Source organism: Saccopteryx bilineata, chromosome 3 (assembly GCF_036850765.1).
Source record: "Saccopteryx bilineata isolate mSacBil1 chromosome 3, mSacBil1_pri_phased_curated, whole genome shotgun sequence".
Taxonomy (NCBI): Eukaryota; Metazoa; Chordata; class Mammalia; order Chiroptera; family Emballonuridae; genus Saccopteryx; species Saccopteryx bilineata.
The window spans coordinates 13,424,221-13,439,742 of NC_089492.1; the positions used below are offsets into that span (position 1 = coordinate 13,424,221).

At 44.8% G+C, this 15,522-nt stretch overlaps 1 protein-coding gene across 2 annotated transcripts in view; it reads right to left on the bottom strand.

Annotated features, from left to right (window-relative positions):
- FER1L6 (fer-1 like family member 6) overlaps positions 1-5,829 on the bottom strand; it is a 136,923-nt gene extending 131,094 nt beyond the window's left edge. The window contains exon 1 of one of the 2 annotated variants that reach the window (XM_066265714.1): positions 5,720-5,829. In XM_066265714.1, the coding sequence (XP_066121811.1) occupies positions 5,720-5,742 (23 nt within the window). In that variant the 5' untranslated portion in view covers positions 5,743-5,829. The remainder of the gene's footprint in view (positions 1-5,719) is intronic. The other variant, XM_066265715.1, reaches the window with a different exon arrangement.
- Positions 5,830-15,522: the final 9,693 nt, after the last annotated feature.

A 15,522-nucleotide genomic window follows, 5' to 3' on the forward strand; every position in this document is an offset into this window, starting at 1 on the left:
AGGAACGTTTTTCCTGCTTTTGAACAGAAGGCCCTGCGTTTTCATTTTGTACTGGGCCCTGCAAATTACATAGCTGGCCCTCCCTAAGGACACGGGACATGTTCCCCAGGCTCTGGACCTCAAGCAGAGGTGGCTCCTCCCTGACAGCCCCTTGAGAGCGACTCCCTGCGTGGCAGCTGGGAGGTACAGGCTGCACCTGCAGGGAACCTGGCACGTGGTGACCCTGCTCAACCCCACCTGAAGCAGAGCCCAGGTTCTAGAACGGGCCTTCCGCACAGGCCTCCTGGACATTCCCACCTCACACAGATTAGACGCAGAGCCAGTCCTCTCCTCCAGGAAGCCCAGCCCGGACCAGTAAAGGCAAGAGAAAGTCCAGAGGATGAGACAAGCTCCATGGCCCCACGTGTGGGAAACAGCCTCTCAGGACCAGCCTCCATTTCTCCGCCTGCGCTCCAGGCTCTCTGTATCTATGTGTTATATATATACAGTGTGTCCATAAAGTCATGGTGCGCTCTTGACAGGTCACAGGAAAGCAACAAAAGACGATAGAAATGTGAAATCTGCACCAAATAAAAGGAAAACCCTCCCAGTTTCTGTAGGATGATGTGGCAGCATGTGCGCATGCGCAGATGATGACGTAACACCGTGTATACAGCAGAGCAGCCCAAGGTCATGCCAGTCGAGATGTGGACGGTACAGAGGAAATTTCAGTGTGTTCTGTGGCTCACTAAATTCGAATCCGTGACCCAAAGTGCAACGTGAATATCAGCGCATTTATAATGAAGTGCCACCACATAGGAATAACATTACTCGGTGGGATAAGCAGTTGAGGGGAACTGGCAGTTTGGTGGAGAAACCCGTTCTGGTAGGCCATCAGTCAGTGACGAGTCTGTAGAGGCTGTATGGGATAGCTACCTAAGGAACCCTAAAAAATCTGTGCGTGAGCCCACATCGAACTGCACTGAATAGGTATGAAACTGGGAGAGTTTTCCTTTTATTTGGTGCAGATTTCACATTTCTATCATCTTTTGTTGCTTTCCTGTGACCGGTCAAAAGTGCACCATGACTTTACGGACACACTGTATAATTTCACTAATCCCTTCATATTCTCTGATCCTGTCCCCTTATCCACCTTCCCTCTGACAGCTGTCCCTCTGCTCCCTGTGAACTCGCCTCTGCCCCTATTCCGTTTCTCAGTTCACTTTGCTCATTACATTCCACATATAAGTGAGATCATATATTTTTCTTTCTCTGCCTGGCTTTTTTCACTTAGAATAATCTCCAGGTCCATCCATGCCATCACAAAAGGTAAGATTTTTCTTTTTCATGGCAGTCTGGACCTCCCGCCTCTCTGGACCGCAGGTTCCCACGGGCTCTCCCACCGCGCGGTCCACGTGGACTGAGCCCCCAGGCCCCAGGCTCACCCCTACCCCCACCTCGCACTGCAGGCCACTCCCAAAATACCTGCTGAGCGGGAAGAACTTACTTCCTCGCTCTGCCTTCAGGCAGGTCTCTCTAGGAGATACTTTCAAGGATGAGAGTCCAAGCCTTTTTTTTTACCCCTTAAATTTTTAGTCCAGGCTCTTTTTAAGGATCCAAAGCAAGGTCACTTCACCCGCTTTCTCTGAGACGTCTCCCAACAGCCAGTGACCCTTTCGTCGAACAACATCCGCGCTTCAGCGCTCTCTGGAGTCTCCGCACGGCTCTGTACCCTGACGGGAGTTCCAATCCGCCACCCGGCTCGAGCTCGAGCTTCCGGAACTCCTCTTGTCTTCCAACAGCCCCACTTTTAACATTTAATCTTTTTATTAATTTTTAGAGAGAGAGGGGAAGTGGTGGGGGGAGAAACATTAATTGAATAGCCTCAGTTTGAAATATGTATTATATTTTTAAAAACTTTAACCTCCCTCAACCTTCTCATTTCTAGGACTTTATCTTGACGGTGTGATGGCACAACTTTGCAAATGAGCAAAGTTGACTACACAGAGATTTTTATTATGGAATTATTACATAAGCTAGAAGTGGGAAATAACTCAAGTATCCACTGATGAGACACTGATTAAATAAACGTATTTTGTATACACAATGGAGTCATTAACAATGCCAGGGCAGGTACATATTTATGGAATTGAAAACGTGCCCCATACCAGACCTGCACACAAACTTCATTAGTTCAAGGGGAAATGCAAGAAAAGGATGCAACACACAGAATTCTAGAATTCTGCAGTGAAAGACACCGTGAAGCTCACAGCCCCTTTCCAATGATAAACACTTCTTTTCCACCACCCGGGCGATAACAAAACTTTCAGTGCGTGTTGATAACGCTGAAAGGAAAAGTAGGTTACAGAACAGCATGTATAATAATATGGTGCAGTTTATATTTTTAAAATGGGCAAATGCATAATAAGGATGCCTGAAGGGCTGCTCCATCAAAAAGATGAGGAGTAATCTCTGAGAGGTGGGATTTGGAATTAATCGTACTTTCAACTTTATGCTTTTTTTATATTGTTTTACATTTTTATAGAAGCCTGCTTATTATTTTTACATTCAGCAAAAGCTGTAAAGCTCTTATTGTTTTCAGGGGCGGGGGACAGCATCTGGGACAAGAAGGCTTTCATCAAATACTAGTTAAATGGAAACTTACTCGCAGTCTTTCAGCACCATGCAGAATTCATACAAAGGAACAAACAGAGAGCTGTGGGCCTCGCCGATGGTAAACTGCGCCTGAATGCCCGGCCTGTTTCCTGGGTGCTCATCGAGAAATGGAGGCTACTGCGATGTGGGGACGACTCCAGCATCAGTGAAGTCCTTCCCAGCTTTGAAAGGCTTTTGTTTTCTATGTCTAATTTGACCTCCATGACCAGACTGTTACTAGTCCCCCTAACTGAATTTCCTAAGTATTTTTCTGGTCACCACTAGACAACATTTCCGGGTTGGTGTTGATATGGTTGTTTGTTGAATATGGATAAATGGGTAGGTGAGTGGGTGGATGGGTGGGTAGATGGATGGATGGATGGATGGACAGATGGACGGATAAATGAATTTTATTTTCTTCTTATACAGACATAAGAAAAAAACAGAAGCAGAGGTGAAGCAGCATGCCCAAGGTAATACTGTTAGTGAATGATAAAATGAATGGCTGGAATCACGACTATATATGGTTCCCTAGTCAGCTCTCTGTAGTCTAAAATGCACCCCGAAACCTGCTTTAGTGCAGTGGATAGAGCCTCAGACTGGGACACAGAGGACCCAGGTTTGAAACCCTGAGGTCGCAGGCTTGAACATGGGCTCATCTGGCTTGAGCGCAGGGTCGCTGGTTTGAGCGTGGGATCATAGACATAACCCCATATGAGAAAGCAATCAATGAACAACTAAGATGCCACAACGAAGAATTGATACTTCTCATCTCTCTTCCTTCCTGTCTGTCTATCCTTCTCTGACCCTCTCTCTCTCTCTCTGTCTCTGTCACACACAAAGAGAAGTAGAAGGAGGAGGAGGAAGAGAAGGAGGAGGAAGAGGAGGAAGAGGAGGAAGTAATACTTCAATATCACTGACATACTTGAGAATCAGAGATGATAGTCAAAATACCAATGGCAGTGAGAGTGACCTAACAAAAACTCCACCAGCCAGGCACCGAGCGCAGGATTCTGAGGCCCTCTTGCTATGCCTGGCATTAACCCATAATTGCTGAACGTAAGTGGGTCCTGGGTGTCAGGAAGGGACTCAGTGAGCTCCTGACAGGACCTACTCACCAACTGGTGTGAAATTATTTCATTACTTTAATAACAGGTACAGCCATACAGACGTGTAACGGTTGGATATAAGCCCCACTAAAACCTTCCACAACACTAGACAGGCTGCTAGTCACATGACAGTGATGCTCCCCTCCCACTCGCAGCAGAGCCCTCTCTCCAGAAACTGGTTATAATGCCACTTAAAGTCTTTATCCTAATGAATTTAATCTGCATGAATAACTGAAATCAAATGCATTATCCTCTCCTGATAACTATCCTGAGCCTGATTGTGCCAGCGTATCAGGGCAGGCACATGGAGAGAAAAAAATAATTGCAACGAGAGCCAGAATACACTAAATTATCAAAAATACAGCAGCACAAATGACCAGTGCTTGCTATGAACCCAGCGTTCTCTGAACACACATGCTAAGAGCATCTTGGTCTTAGGCACTAGGTAGGATTTGGCAAGGCAGTCAGACTGTCTTTGACAGAAGGAAAGACATTCATAAATATCTGCTGTAAAGGTGTAAAGTTCAGAAAGGATAGGGAGCACTAGGCAAATTCACAGTAAAGAGAGTTTATTTTCACCAGAGGAAATCTAGGAAGGCTGCCTGACAAAGGTGGCCTTGACCTGGGTCTTCTGTACAAACAGTGGCATCTACACTTGGGGAGGAAGGAAAATGGGCTGTCAGAGGTCAAAACAGGCCGGTGTTGAAGCAAATATTACTGTCCACGGCATTTATCAGCAAAACGTGCAACATAAACATCATATGTATTTTACTGAACTTGTCATTCTCCAATACATCAAGCTTCTGACCTCCCAGCCTTTACTCATGCTGTACCTTCCGCCTGGAGCCTCCTCCCTCACCCCACTTCCACGTCCACATTCAAGAATGGGACTTCCTAGTCATTCTTCACTTCTCAGTGTAGATGCACTTTTTGTAAGAAGGCTTCCTTGATCCCCCCAAATGGATGAAATGTCTCCCCTGTCAGGGTATCAGGTGCCCACGATACCCTGAGAATATCCTTAGCATAATACTTACAGTACCCAAACCATAATCGCCTGTTTTGTTAGTGATCAATACCACGTATCTGTAAGCACTCTGAGAGAAGGAGGGGGTCAGAGTCATTGGCGCGGACCCAGCGCCCACTAAAGTTCTGTACTCATAACAGAAATATTTCACAAATAATTGAACTTCAAAATGATTCAGCAGCCCAGTTCTGTACCAGAACCCCAACCTGCCCCCGAGCTGAGCTGACGATGTCCCCCCGTAATTCTACCAAGTCTCTTTGCAGATGGAAAGACACAAATGTGCCCAGACCCCCTTTATTCAGCCCCAGGGAAAACGAGAACCCAAGGCCTGCTCTGAACCACAGGGCTAAGCCGCCCAAGGCCGTTGTGCCTGTGAGGGTCATCGGAGCCCCAGTGCGTCTCCCTCAGCAAGTCTGAGAGGGAGCCCAGGGAGCCCCATTCTTCCAAAGGACTGGAAAGACCTCACCTAGCTTTACAAAGTGAGAGAAGAGACTTCAAGGTAGGAGACGCCCGGAAGGAGAAAAGAAACCACAATCTAGTGCAATTAAATAAGAAAAAGCCCTGGTTTCCAAAAAATAAAAAGTATTTCATATTTACTCTCTATAGTCCAGTTCAAGGAACCAAAAGAAAAAAATAACTTTTAAATGATCAAAATATTAACAAGTTATTTCCAGTGATATTATGAATGATTTTTAAAATCCTCGTAGTTTCTATATTTTCCAAATCTTCTATAATAAAGATTATTTTTCATCAGAAAGGGCAAAGTCTTCTAAGTACATGATCAGACCCAGTTGTCGCTCCTGACCCATGATCTTTCCCTGCTAAGCTTTAGGTCTTAGTTTTAACCCTTGAAGATTTTGAAGGGAGCTCCTAACCCCCAGCCCCCAGCTCCCAGCCCCTTGGCTCTGGCCATACCCAGGAGTCTTGCTGTTAGGAGAAAGCAATACATTACTTGGCTTTGGATGGCTTCTCCATTCTTTCTCTTCTTAGAGGTTCCTCTGGGCTAGAAACCAGCACAAGCCTGGTCTCTGCCTTTGCCTAGATCCTGGACGCAGACTTCTGAGTCTCAAGGCAATCTGATGGGTGAGGCTACGTGGGGGCGTGGCTGAAACAACACTCATTAGTGTGCATGGCTATTTTCGAGCATCAAATTTCCTGGAGCAATCAAATATGTAAAAGCAAACTGTCCCACGAAAAGTGGATCAATCTGTCAGGCTTCTTAACCAGTCCCACCAAGGAGACAGAAGTAAAAGCTAAATACGTACAGTACCTTCAAGCCCCAAACTCAGATTCTTCTGAGAATTATGTGACAAGACCATTTAATCTCAAGGAAAACACATCCTTAAGATCATTCAATTCTCCAAGAACGGTTTGCCTAATCACCTTTCTGTGATGATGAAAATATTCCATTATCAATACTTGACTGATATGGTAGCCACTAGCCATGTGACCACTGGGCATTAGAAATGGAGCTAGTACAACTGAGTGAATTTTTTAAATTAATTTAAATTTAAATGGCCACATATGGCTAATGGCTACTGTTTTGAGCACTGTAGTCTGAAATCCCAAATATTAGATGGAGAAAGAACCCAATACATCATCTGGGCCTGTGATTTTCAAGCTTTGCAATTGTGAACCCCACTCTTAATATCAAAGATATATTCTGACTGTTCTCACATTAACAAAATATTCAGTGCCTATTGATTAAGAACATCATCATGACCCAATTTAGCAAAAATTCAATGACATTTTAAACTATATTTTAATTGAGAAAAACATAATCATCAAAATTGATAAGTTCTAACTGCATTTTAATTCAGAAAAGCGTAAAGACCAACATTAGAAAAAACTCAATAACGTTTTGAATTGCGTTTTATTACTTATACGGGATCTTTATACACATATATGAGAGACTGTTGTGAGCACAGCAAGGTGTCGTCCCCGCTCCCATCTAAGTGGCGTACCATGTAGCGTTCATGCTAGAAGTGGCCGATACACAAGAACCTAGCAGTTGATTTTCTGTGAACTCCCTTATTTGTCCACTTGGTGTCAAACAGCTTCCTCACTGCTGATAGAGGCCAGAGGCCAGTCACCATAAACCAGGGTGTGTGCCGTCACAGATGCCACAGCACACATGCCAGCTGTTCCCTTAGGAAGGGCCAATTTGTCCTCTAATTCTCTGGAACTGACCTCGCAGCCTGTTTTCAGGAGTACATGGAAATTAAAACAGCTGCATGCCAGCGATGCAGGTCAGCGTAGACGCCGGCTGCTGCCCTGACAGGCAGAGCCCTGAGCTGGAGGATTTGATCTCACCGGGAACCAGCTGTGTGTCTGTGGCAGCCCACTGACTGCCAGGAGCCTCAGTTTCCTTTCTTCTCAAAAGTAGGGACTAGGGCCCTGGCCGGTTGGCTCAGCAGTAGAGCATCAGCCTGGTGTGCGGGGGACCCGGGTTCGGTTCCCGGCCAGGGCACATAGGAGAAGCGCCCATTTGCTTCTCCACCCCCCCCCTTCCTCTCTGTCTCTCTCTTCCCCTCCCGCAGCCAAGGCTCCATTGGAGCAAAGATGGCCTGGGCGCTGGGGATGGCTCCTTGGCCTCTGCCCCAGGCACTAGAGTGGCTCTGGTCACCGCAGAGTGAGGCCCCGGAAGGGCAGAGCATCGCCCCCTGGTGGGCAGAGCGTCGCCCCTGGTGGGCGTGCCGGGTGGATCCCGGTCGGGCGCATGCGGGAGTCTGTCTGACTGTCTCTCCCCGTTTCCAGCTTCAGAAAAATACAAAAAAAAAAAAAAAAAAGTAGGGACTAGGCCATCACCACTGATCATTGTATCCCTCCGTCTCTGCATCCTAGGATGAGCTTATTAGGCCAATAGGACGACAGGCACAGAATGCACAACCAGAAAGACCCGGGTTTGAACCCCTAGCTGTTGGGCTTTGATCAAGCTTCTTAATCTCTCTGAGCCTTGGTTTTCTCGTGAGCAAAATAAAGATCATAACCTGGCTGCTGAAGGGTGTGGGATAGTGAATATCAAGTAATTACCTGTGCCTGGGCCGCTGGGGTGCTCAGTAGGTGGGGGCTGGTCACCATTGTTAGTGCCATTACCATTGCTGTCATCATCATTATTACTATTGTTAGATTCCTTCTAAAAAAATTAAAGCCCCAAACCATTTTATTGCATAACTCTCATGTGCAGTTCAATAGGAACATCAACTCTTCGCTAGTCATTTTTACAAAATTAATCAATTTCCTTCTCTTGTGTGTTTGTTTTGCTTTTCAGATGTTCACCTTAAACCTTTTCATTTCTGATGCTCCAGTTCTTTAATAATAATAAACAATATAGATGTGTTTAGTCTATGTAGAATTTCACATACATCATCTCACAGACTCCTGTGCTGCCACCGTGATTGCAGTTGCCATCATTGTCACCACTGCCATCACATCTCCATTTTTCTACACCTGGGGTTCTGCAGGGCTGGGCGACTTACCTGGGACCTCAGGGCCCATCCAACCAGGAGGTCACAGGACCTGCGCTTCAAGGTAAGCCTTCTGAGTCTCAAGCCCACGATTACCCTGCTCCACCATCAGGTTTATGAATTATTTCAACATTTTCCTCAGTGTCACCAAGTGGACTAATCATAAAATGTCTTCCTTTTTTAAAGCAGTGGCTGATCTACATATGTGGAATCTGAAACACAGTATTCTTTAAATATTTCATCTAAACTGAGTCTCTCCAATTGCGTGTGATCTAATTTAACTCTCGTTTTTCCCCCACTAGGAGACATTTAAAGGAATTCTAGATGGGCTCTGTTTTAAATCCCAATGCCTCAGACAAGGTTATTCTTGCCTCAGGTGAATGGGACAGTGTGTCAGTGGAGTCTTTGCATTGCAAGAAAGAGCTAACTCAAGTGAAAAGTGAAGATTACCGTATTTCCTTATGGATAAGACTCACCATTGTTCAAAAAATTGGGGGTTTAAAACTAGGTGCGTCTTATACAGTGGTTGTAGATTTTTTTTACTTGCATTTGACAGTGATGAAAAGTTGTATAAATTTTATGATGAATACAACTTGAGTTCAATAACTTTATGTAATACTTTTTTTTTTTCTTCAAATTTTGGGCCCCCAAATTAAGGTGCGTCTTATACATGGGGAAATGTGGTATTTTAAGGGTTCCCACCAAATAGAATTGGATTGGACACAAGAGCAGAAGTCATCATGGCCTCGTGGAGAATAGGTGTGAAAGGCAGTTCCTGGCTGAAAGCAACCCCAGCAAGGCTGGAGGCACAAGGTCCTGGATCTTCTGCCTTGTGGTCACCCTCTTACCATTGACTGCCTTCCCCCAGGTTGCCTGCCAGCTGCCTCATCTGCCCCATTGTCCTCATGCCTTGGCCTAGAAGCCTTATGCTTCAGTTCCTCACTCAAATTCTCTGCCCAGGTTTCATGGCTGCCGGGGACTGAGCCCTCGGTGAGGGGAGTGGGTGGGTCTGTTTTACTCAGGAGGGGCTGTGAGCCTCAACACACGCCGTGATTGACCCTGCTGACATCTACAGAGTAAATGTGTCCTTGCTAGATGCTGCTATTGATTCAGATAAAATCTTTTTAAATATGTCATTTTTATAATAAATTTTCTCGTCTTCGTATGTTTATAAGGCCCTGATGGATATGGAATCCCAGAGATGACTGTAATAACAACAGTGAAGATTGCATGAATAATGTCCTTTAGAGTCATGGCTGCTCTTCCGCTCCCTCTGCTTCGCTCCACTGCTATAGCTTCCCGAGGTGACAGGACAGTTATCATTGTCATCCTCTGACAGAAGAGAAGCTAAAGTTTAAGACATGATTGGCCCTAAGGTTGCAAAACAAGTTAGTGGTGTGTCTGAGTCTTAGACGTCAGTTTCCTAAATCAGCCTCTCAAAACAAAACAAAACCAGAAAGCAACCTCTATTTTTAGCCAGTCCTGGATATTTTGACTGTTAATATATGTCACCAGTCTCCGTCACACCAGGTTCAGACCCTCCTCAGTTCTCCGCCTGGAACGCTGTGCTTGTCCTAGCTCATCTCCCTGCCCTCACTCAACGACCTTCTAAATTCCTTCCTCCATAAGCAGAGTTTTCAGCAAGTCGTTTCCATAGTCACCTGCAGAATAAGCTCTGAGCGCCTGCAGGTCTTGGGAGCTCCAGCTCTATCCACCTCTGTGTCTGGTTGCTTCTACTCAGGACCACTCCTGTCCTATAGACTCCAGCAGTGCTCATTCCCCAGGCGTGGCTTACCCCTCTCTCCAGTGACATCTTTATGTAAATCACTGTCTACAGGCTGAACTTAGATGCATTGGAGGAACATGATGTTATGGTGGTTGTTGTGTCACATACATTAAACATTTCCATGTTCTTTTGAAAAAGTACTAGATCAAGGTAACAGTCAACTGACCCTTAGAATGGCTGATCCCTCTCCAATTTGCCCCAATCCTCACTATTCCCCCTTGTCTTACATCCTATCCTGCTGGCTTTACTCATGATTATGATGTGTGTGACTTCTTAGACATTTGCATTTGCAACCTCTAATTGATATCCTCACCACCAGAAATGCACCACACGCTGCTATCAAAATCATAGCTAGCTCCCAAATATTCCTTCCTCCATAAAGTTTATATTGATTCTCTGAGTTGGAATTTATCTTTTCTTCCTCCATCCTCTTTTAAACATGTTATTTCATAAATAAAAGTAAAAGTTTTAAATAAAAATTTTTAAAAATCATGTTATTTGATGCCTCTACTTAGAATCCCTGCCCTGAAGGACTTCACTAGATTATAAGCGATTTGAAGACAAGGACTAATCCTAACTCATCTTTGTGTCCCCACCCTGCTAAACATTGTAATGTTTTAAGTATTGTAAGTATTTTTCTAAAAATCTATTGACTTGAACTTCGTTTTATTCGATTTACTCAGCAGTTAAACTTGCCAATAGAGGCCAATTCCTCTGTGGTAATATTTTCACCTTCTACATCTAGACTTGAACTTTTATTAGTGCTGATAGCACTTGCTTCCACCAAAGGCCTTATCTAGTGAGGAAATAAACTATTTTCCAAAGTTCTGCTGGTTTAAAACTTTAAGCCCTTAAATAAATCACCCTCCTAGGAGAAGCTAGAGCAGTCCATTTGTTTTGGCCCTGAGCCAACAACACTCCAGGGCTAAAGTATTTTGCAACAGCCTCACAAGAGAAGAGAAAGAGAAAAATCCGATCTCCACCCTCAGGGAAGGATTACAGCTGCCCTGCTCAGGGTCTATTCACAAGCTTCAGTTTCCCTCAAACAATACCTGTTTCTTACCCACAGTATTTGCCCAGACAAATCTATTGTTCTCTTATTTCATGTGAATTACATTTTTGTGACTTTCCCATATTTTTGGATTGGTGCTGTTTTACAAACTTGCCTGTAGACTCAGCAGAAAGCGCCTTTCCCTGGGACCTGTGCTTAGCCACACACACACACACACACACAAACACACACACAAACACACACACACACTATTAAAGAATGCCCAAACACCTCTGTCATTCAGGACCCAGCATCCACTGCTGGCATCAAAAGACTCCTGCCGATCACATCACTTCAGGCCCCAGGGCCACACATCTACATAGCCACTACCCTACATTCCTAAAACCGAAGGTGACCACATTCTGACTCAGAATGTTGCGCGCATTACCGCTGCCTGCTTCTGGCAAGGTCACTGCCCTCGAGTGTGGGGAGAAAGTGAGCGGCAGAAGTGCTTAGGCAGAAGAAAAGGTAAGTTAATTAAGTTGTCAAATCCTCCCTCCCAGAGAACATGAGATTCTTGCACAAAGACTATCACTTCCCAGTAGTGCCCAGCAACACCTGTCTTGCTCTCTCTGAGCTGTCACGTGCCTTTCCGGGCTCCTTGCTGATTAATGTACCACCAACAGCAGCACGGGGCTCCGGCTCCCAGAGAACATTCTGCAGTATGAAACAATCCACAATGCACTCCAGTTTGTAGAGATCTAAGTGCAGAAGCAATATTCCTTTAACACTATGCTGATTCTTTACATTGGCAAATGGATGGACATATTAGTGCTAAAACTGTCAAGTTTCCTTGTTTACAAATGTGTAATAATAAGGTAGACTTACATTTTCAAAAAACTCAAAAGTTTCAGCTCTACTTAATAATTTTGACTTGAAATCTGAATAAGCATTCATTATACTCGTATGCTCCTTTTTGGTTTTAATAGGTTTGGATATTTTGTAAGAAAAATGACTACTAAAATCATATTTTTTTATTTTTATGCTTACTTTAAATTACATGCTGATTAAGATATATCCAGATGTGGATGTTTTCATTAAGGTATATCCAGATGTGGATATTCTGATTAAGAGCTATCCAGATGTGGATGTTTCAAATACAATCGTGCTTCACTCTTTCAGTCTTTTGGATTGGGCCCCACAAACAATGGCCACAGGCTCGATCCAGCCCTCTACCTGATTTTATAAGAAAGTGTTGCTGGGACAGAGTCAGCTCATCAGTTTATGTTGTGTCTATGGCCCCTGTCCTTCCTGCTACGACAGGAGAGTTCAGTAGTTTGTACAAATGGCTCATATACCCTGAAACATGGATTATTTGAACCTTAACAGAAAGTTGGTCAACTGCTGTTTTATTGTCCCTAGAACACACACTATGTGAAAAAAACTTGATTATAACAATAAAGTTAGTGAGTTTGCTGACACAGAGTCCAAAAAAAAAAAAAAAAAATACAAAAACCCTAAATGTTATTGAGTAAAAAAATAGCTTGCTATGAGTTATATATCGTTACATTGGTTATCCGTGCAAACACAGCTGGCCTGTCAACAGAGCACCTGGACAGGTAAACTCATCATTAAATGCAGCTGTCATTGCTATTGTGCCCACTTTCACTTTTAAAACTATTCCTTTCTATACCTAGTATAGACATTGTTTTTACTTAGTGGTAATCACAAATGTGATTTGTGTGTCTTTAAGAAAGAAAAGCAAATCAGGCAATACTAAAAGCAAACTGGGGAGGAGGAAAGAAATCAAGATGAAAGAGACAAGGAAGCCTGACCTGGGGTGGCGCAGTGGGTGGGGTGTCAACCTGGAACACTGAGGTTGCTGGTTCAAAACCCTGGGCTTGCCCGGTCAAGGCACATATGAGAAGCAACTACTACCACGAGTTGATGCTTCTTGCTCCTCCTCCCTCTCTCTCTCCTTCCTCTCTCTAAAAATCAATAAATAAAATCTAAAAAAAAATGATAAAAAATTAAAAATAGAAATTTGAAAAAGAACAACCAATGACCAGTCAGACAGAAAGAAGTTACAAGTCACTGCCAGGACATGTTCTTCCAGAAATCTTTTCAAATTCAAAGCAGAGAAGCTAATTCCTTGCAAAAGAATCAAATCAGAACAGTTTCAGAGTTCTTGTGAATAATCCAACATGCAAACACCATCACCACAAAAAATCCCACATGTTCTGCCTGATTTTACCGTGCTGCAGAGCAAAGCCAGGAAGAAGCAGGCTTCCTCAGATACACAGAGGCAGCGAACACACCGAATACCTTTCCTCCCGGAAGGACTTAAGATTCCACCAGAAATGAATGGCACAGAAAGGCATGTGTGTTGTGAGAACTGAAATCTGGAAGCCTTTGAGCCAAGCCTCCTCCCCTCCGCTCCCCACAGCCCCCGAGCTCCCTGTCCACGCTACGTGGTTTTACTCATTTGCCGCCTCCCAGGACAGAGCGTGTGCCCTGCCTTCCTTCCCCATCCGGGGACAGTCCTTGCTCTCTCTAGAGTTGCTGCCTCCAGAACAAGTCCTCTCTTCCTATTTGTCCCTGGGGTCAGGCTCTGTGAACTGCCCTCGCAGGCTGTGTGGGTGTCATCCTGACCTCGCTTTGAACCAGGCTCAGGAAGGCAACGAATCCAGCCTGACTCTCCATCTGCTTGTCCTGACCCCTCGTTTCTATCTTCCAGCACTGAACATCAGTAACATTCGCCGTAACTTTGACTCTGCGTATTTTACACTGCTGAGCTCAGCAAGGGCAAGACCAGTGCTAATACGTCCTGTAATTGTTCTAAGGTCGGTTTCATGAGTGGGATGAATGGTTTCTCAAGGCTCAGGTCTCTGCTCAGTGAGACTGTCCTTGTCCACGCTGAAACCCAACCCCCGCACTCCTTGCTTTAGTTTTCTCCATCAGCACAGGTCACCTCTGATTCACAATGTGTTTAGCTTTTTGGCTTATTGTTTGTTTATTGAGAGGCAGTGTGATGCAATGTTAAGGTCCCAGACTCTGGAACATAGACAATTTCAGCTCTGCTACCTACTAGCTATGTGTCTTTACCTTGGAGATATTGTGAATTTCATTCCAGACCACCACAATAAAGTGAATATCGCAATATAGCAAGTCACGCAATTTTTTTGGCTTCCCAGTGCATATGAAAAGTTATGTTTACACCATATCACAGTCTATTAAGTATGCAATGGCATTATGTCTAAAAAGATAAGGTACATACCTTAATTCAGAAATACTGTATTGTTGCCCCAGCTGAATAGTTCAGCTGGTTGAAGCATCGTCCTGAAGCACAGAGGTTGACCGTTCAATCCCCGGTCAGGACACACACAGGAACAGACTGATGTTCTACTCTCTCTAAAAATCAATAAAATAAACATTTTTTAAAAAGAAATGCTTTATTGTTAAAGAATGCTAACCATCATCTGAGCCTTTGGTGAGTCGTATTCTTTTTGCTGGTTGAGGGTCTGACCTTCAGTTTGTTAAAACAAACAGAACAGGATCTGCAAAGTGCAATGACACAAAGCTCAGTGTCGGGGGTCTGCCGGTACCCCACTGTTCTGGGAGCCTCGGCTTCCTCACTGGGAAACCAACAGCTTCCACTGCATGGGGTTGTGAAGGCTGAATGAGTTACTACAGCTAAGGTAGACAGAAAGACGGATAGAAGGAGAATGACCGTGACCTAACCCTCAGACCCCATCCAGGTTCCGCCAACGCTACCAACGCTGTCCTCGAGGCCAAGGACCCGGGTCACAATCAAACCCTCCATTTTGCTGTCAAGTCTGTCTACTCTCCTTCAGTTGGGAGCGGCTCCCAGGTCTTCCTTGGACTTTCATGATCCCGGTACATTTGTGAAGATTACAGGCCACTTACGCAGAACGCCCCTCAGCATTGGCTCGTCTGACACTTCCTCGTGATTTCAACTGAGTTGTGCATCTTCAGCAGAAATGTCACGGAAGTGACGGTGTGATCTTCCCATCTCATCTTCTCCGGCGGCACACAACTCCCGTGTGTCCCATCCTGGCCTCTTACGCTCTGTGTGACCCTGGGCGAGCTCTGGAACCACGCTGCGACAGTCTTTTCATCTGCCGAACAGTATGGAGAGCAGTGCCTGCTTCACAGAGTTGCTGGGAGAATAAAGTGCTCACTACACACGCGGAGTAATTATAACAGGGCCTGTCACTAGGTCCAAACTGTACACATGTCGATTATAAGAGGAGGGAGAGGGAGGCAATAGTAACTGTCATTAACCCCTTTATGAGGATGAGCTGATCAAGTACCTTTCTCTTTTTTTTCCAGTTGATTTTAGAGAGAGGAGAGAGAAAGAGAAAGGGGAGCGGAGAGGAACAGGAAGCATCACCTCTTAGTAGCTGCTTCTCCTGTGTGCCTTGACCAGGCAAGCCTGGGGTTTCGAACTGGCGACCTCAGCATTCCAGGTCGACGCTTTATCCACTGCA